At 53.5% G+C, this 5528-nt stretch overlaps 1 protein-coding gene across 1 annotated transcript; it reads right to left on the bottom strand.

Moving 5' to 3' along the window:
• Positions 1 to 4326: 4326 nt before the first annotated feature.
• Positions 4327 to 5286, bottom strand: LOC139999966 (olfactory receptor 14C36-like). Its single transcript, XM_072029640.1, has one exon. It carries the CDS (start codon positions 5284 to 5286, stop codon positions 4327 to 4329), a length of 960 nt encoding a protein of 319 aa, XP_071885741.1.
• Between the last annotated feature and the right edge of the window lie 242 nt (positions 5287 to 5528).

Below are 5528 nucleotides of genomic sequence, written 5' to 3'. Positions count from 1 at the left end.
GGCTCTCCAGTCAATGACCCAGCTCATGGATGGCAATCAGGGAGTCTCGGTTAGTGCGACGCCGCCTCAGGTGCGCCACCATGGTAGCCATTGGCACCTGCTGTTCTTCAGCCCTCAGCAAAACCACAACAGAAGGATTCTATGGAAGGCCAAGCAAGGTAGACAACTGTTTCATGTCCTTTGTCTCCAAGGCTGCTCTGCCAAAGCCCCACTGGTGGTGCCCTCTTGGAACTCTGAATTCCCTCTCCTGAAGCAGTCTATGCCAAGGATGCACATAGCCTCTGGGCCAGACCCAATGGGGTGCTTTGGCCATTCCTTCCCTGTTAGACTCACCTCACCCTCCAGTACAGTTATGTATTGGGATCCCCCTTTCACTCCAGAAATACAGGTGAGTTCTGCCTCTTTCTAGCTTGATGGCATTAGGGTACTCTGTGCAGAGGTGTGCAGTAGAGCCTGATACATTTGTGGGTGTGATGTGTTGGGCCATTAAATATACCCAGTCCAGTAAACCCGACCTTTCCTCCCTGCCTCCCCCTGTCTGTAAGCAGGACCCCACAAGTCATAGAATCATAGAATCATAGAATATCCTGAGTTGGAAGGGACCCTTAAGGATCATCAAGTCCAACTCTTGACACCGCACAGGTCTACCCAAGTTCAGACCATGTGACTAAGTGCACAGTCCAATCTCTTCTTAAATTCAGTCAGGCTCGGTGCAGTGACCACTTCCCTGGGGAGCCTGTTCCAGTGTGCATCCACCCCCTCCACCTGTGAAGAACCCCCTGTGAAGAACCCCCTCCTGACGTCAAGCCGAAATTTCCCCTGCCTCAGCTTAACCCCGATCCCGTGGGTCCTGTCACTGGTGTTAATGGAGAAAAGGTCTCCTGCCCCTCGACACCCCCTTACGAGGAAGTTGTAGACTGCGATGAGGTCTCCCCTCAGCCTCCTCTTCTCCAGGCTGAACAGGCCCAGTGCCCTCAGCCGTTCCTCGTACGTCTTCCCCTCCAGGCCTTTCACCATCTTCGTAGCCCTCCTCTGGACACTCTCCAACAGTTTCATGTCCTTTTTATACTGTGGTGCCCAGAACTGCACACAGTACTCGAGGTGAGGCCACACCAGCGCAGAGTAGAGCGGGACAATCACCTCCCTTGACCTACTAGCGATGCCGTGCTTGATGCACCCCAGGACCAATGACTGCTTTGTCCCCCAGGTGTGCCTCAAGAAGTTCGAGAACCATCTTCTCCATGATTTTACCAGGCACTGACGTGAGACTGACAGGCCTGTAATTGCTAGGGTCTTCTTTCTGACCCTTCTTGAAAATCGGCACAACATTTGCCAGCTTCCAGTCTACCGGGACCTCTCCAGATTCCCAGGATCGTTGAAAAATAATTGAGAGAGGTTCCGCGATGACGTCCACCAGCTCTTTCAGCACCCGGGGATGAATCCCATCCGGACCCATGGACTTGTAGGGATCCAGGTGGAGTAGCAAATCCCGCACACGTTCAGGGTCGGTTGGGAGTTTGTCATCCCCACCGTCCCGGTCCTCCAGCTCAGGGCACCCTGGGTCCCGAAGCCCATCATCGCCATTGAAGACAGAGGCAAAGAAGGCGTTAAGCGTCTCTGCTTTGCCTATGTCATTGTCTGTGAGGAGACCTTCCCTATCAAGGAGTGGTCCTATGTATTCTTTAGTTCTCCTTTTTCCATTCACATATCTAAAAAAACCCTTTTTATTTTCTCTCACAGACACAGCCAGCTTCAATTCTAGGTGTGCTTTAGCCACACAAATTTTCTTCCTACAAACACGAACAGCATCCCTGTATTCTTTCCATGACACCTGGCCCTCCTTCCAGTAGCGAAACACTCTCTGTTTCCGCCTAATCTCCATCAGAATGTTCCTGGTCAGCCACGCCGGCCTCCTGCCCCGCCTGCCTGACTTGCGATATTTAGGAATTGCCTGATCTTGTGCTTCTAGGAGGCATCGCTTAAAGAATGACCAGTACTGGTGGACATCGAGGCCTTCAAGAGCAGTTTCCCAGGGGACCTTGCTGACTAGTTCCCTGAGCAGCCTGAAGTCCGCTTTCCCCATATCCAGGGATGAGGTTTTGGTGGCACTTTTCCTTCTGTCACCGTAAATTTTGAACTCAACCACTTCATGGTCGCTATGACCGAGGCGGCCACCAATCACCACATCTCCCACCAGACCCTCTCTGTTTTCCAGCAACAGGTCAAGGAGGGCGCCTTTCCTAGTTGGCTCCGTTAGCACCTGCACCAAGAAGTTATCATCTAGGTGCTTCATGAACCTCCTGGACTTGCTCGTGTCAGCCATGTGGCACTCCCAGTTAACGTCTGGCAAGTTGAAGTCCCCCATAAGGACAAGGGGAGTTAATCTCGAGGCCTCTCTTAGTTCTGTAAAGAATAAGTTATCGGCGCTATCGTCCTGGCCAGGAGGTCTGTAATAGACTCCCACAACGACATCCCCTTTATTCGTTTGTCCCTTGATCCTTACCCAGAGGCTCTCAACTTTGCCATCGCCGACCTGGAGTTCCACACAGTCCAGCCCCTGCTTCACATACATCGCCACCCCACCACCTCGCCTACCCTGCCTGTCCCTCCCGAAGAGCCTGGAACCATCTATCGCAACACCCCAGTCACAGGACTCATCCCACCAGGTTTCGCTTATGCCGATGATGTTGTAGTTGCGGGACTGGGCCAGGACTTCTAGCTCATCCATTTTATTCCTCATACTGCGTGCGTTCGTGTAGAAGCATTTCAGGTGCATCTCCTTACACTCAGCACCTTGTGGATCTAACCGAAGGACCTCACTGGCACACAGCCCCTCTGATTCTAGCGTACCATCCCTTAGGTCTTCACCGGCGTGCCTGGTTTTAGCCCCTTCCCCCTTCGACTCTAGTTTAAAGCCCTATCTATCAGCCCTGCCAACTCCTGACCAAAGATCCTTACCCCTCTCCGAGAGAGGCACATCCCATCCGGTGCCATCAGGCCCGGTGTAGCATAGACCTTCCCGTGATCAAAGAACCCAAAGTTCTGCCGGTCACACCAGTCTCGAAGCCACGAGTTTATGTGAACAGCGCACCTTTCTGTTTCGATCCCCCCTATCGGAAGGACAGAGGCAAACACAACCTGCGCGCCTGATCCTCTAAGTAGTCGCCCCAAATCCCTAAAGTCTCTGTTGATCGCCTTCGGACTTCTCGTTGCTACTTCATCGCTACCAGCCTGAAAGACCAGTAGCGGGTAGTAGTCAGTGGGCCGTACCAGGCGCTTGACTTTCTTGGCAAAGTCTCTCATCCACTACAGAACAGCCATCCCAGAGGACAGGGGAGACAGCCATGAGAGCCAAGGGATGCATTTCGTTGCTGGAAGTGGGGCCCAGCAGAGAGAAGGAATCTTAGACACTGTGGTGGGGGAGGCCAGCAGAAGCAGCCCAAGGGGTGGTGCTGCTTGTGACAACACTTTTGTGGCAGCAGCCGGAGTGGGCAGCAGCTGTGCGCAGGCGAGGGGAGGCCAGGAAGCGCATGCCAAGAGCGCTCCTGCCAGCAGAGCCAAGGCCGGGGCCGAGCCCAAGGGCAGAGGCAGGCCCAGGGCAAGGGGCTGCAAGGGCCATGCTGAGCTCCCTGTCCCTGCAGCAGCCGCCCTGGCCCTCAGCAGATGTGCTGGCCGGCATGCACGGGGAGGTGCTGGTGTGCATCAGAGAGCAGTAAGGAGAGTGCTGGAGAGGGCTGGGGCCAGGCGGGTGGCAGAGCCCCATGCAGGGGCTGCCTGGGGGTCTTTCAAAAGCCATGCTCCTAGGGGCACTGGCTGGAAGGCCAGTTCTGATTCAGTGGTGCTACAAGACAGCAGTGTGGAAGAGAAGGGTGACCAGCACCAAAACAACCATGTCCTGCTGCTGTCAGTGTTCGTGGGTCCAAAGAAGTGGTGATCCCTGACTCAAAGGCTGCAGGGAGGGAGTGCCTGCCAGGGCAGAAAGGGCAGCCCCAAAGGAGGACACCAGGGCTTTCCACCACGTTGTAGCAGGGATCTTCATCCCACAACCACTGCTCTACCTGAGAAGAGTGTATGAGAAATGAGATCCACAGAAACTGCCTACCTGCTGGTTCCTTTATTTAGTTAGTTACAAAGAGATTAGCAGCACCTCTACATGAGGTCTTTGGATAAGAAGAAAATGTAGAAGGAGATAGAAGAACAAAAATAACTTAAATTTAAAAAATAAAATGATAAAAATAATATATAGCATATTGGAATAATATTGAAAAGGATGAAGTATTTTTGAAATATATGAACAAAGATGTTTCTGCCTTCTCCATCTCTACTTCAGGGAATCACAAGCAGAAGATGGCTTCTTCGTCGAAATACTGAATATAGCAACAACTTCCTCAGCGCCTCCTTGAGCTCCTTATTCCTCATGCTGTAGATGATGGGGTTCACTGTGGGAGGCAACGCTGAGTACAAAACAGCCACCACCAAATCCAGGAATGGAAAGGAGACGGAGGGGGGCTTCAGGTAGGCAAACACGGCAGTACTGAGATACAGGGAGACGACGGCCAGGTGAGGGAGGCACGTGGAAAAGGCTTTGTGCCGGCCCTGCACAGAGGGCATCCTCAGCACTGCCCTGAAGATCTGCACATAGGACAGCACAATGAAAACAAAACAACCAACACCTAAACAGGCACTAACCAGAAGAAACTTGGCTTCTGTGAGGTAGGTATTTGAGCAGGAGAGCTTGAGGATGTGGGGGATTTCACAGAAGAACTGGTCCACAGCATTGCCGTGGCAGAGGGGCAGGGAAAATGTATTGGCTGTGTGCAGGACAGCAATGAGAAAGCCACTGCCCCAGGCAGCTGCTGCCATCTGGGCACAAGCTCTGCTGCCCAGGAGGCTCCCGTAGTGCAGGGGCTTGCAGATGGCAACGTAGCGGTCGTAGGCCATGACAGTGAGAAGAAAAAACTCTGCACCAATAAGGAAGACTAAAAAGAACACCTGAGCAGCACATCCTTGATAGGAGATGGCCCTGGTGTCCCAGAGGGCATTGGCCATGGCTTTGGGCAGAGTGGTGGAGATGCAGCCCAGGTCGAGGAGGGCGAGGTTGAGAAGGAAGAAGTACATGGGGGTGTGGAGGCGGTGGTGGCAGGCTACGGCGCTGAGGATGAGGCCGTTGCCCAGGAGGGCAGCCAGGTAGATGCCCAGGAAGAGCGCGAAGTGCAGGAGCTGCAGCTCGCGCGTGTCTGTGAATGCCAGCAGCAGGAACTCGCTCACAGAGCTGATGTTGGGCATTTGCTGACTCTGGACACAGTTGTCTGCTGAAGACAGAAGACAGAACAAATTTAGAAGAGGCTTCTCTGAGGAAAACATATTGCAAGTTTTGGAGCACCACCCAGCCCAACCCCTGTCTATGCAGCTGAACCTTTCTGCATCTCTCTTGCTTGAGCTGCAGCTGGTGCTGTCTGAGAGTGGCACTGGGAGCAGGGGCTGCTGTGGGCTGCAGAGGAGTCCTTCCTGTTGTGCAGCAGGGGGAA

This window comes from Anas platyrhynchos, chromosome 31, assembly GCF_047663525.1.
Source record: "Anas platyrhynchos isolate ZD024472 breed Pekin duck chromosome 31, IASCAAS_PekinDuck_T2T, whole genome shotgun sequence".
In the NCBI taxonomy this organism is placed as follows: Eukaryota; Metazoa; Chordata; class Aves; order Anseriformes; family Anatidae; genus Anas; species Anas platyrhynchos.
This window is presented reverse-complemented; position numbering and strand designations above follow the sequence as displayed.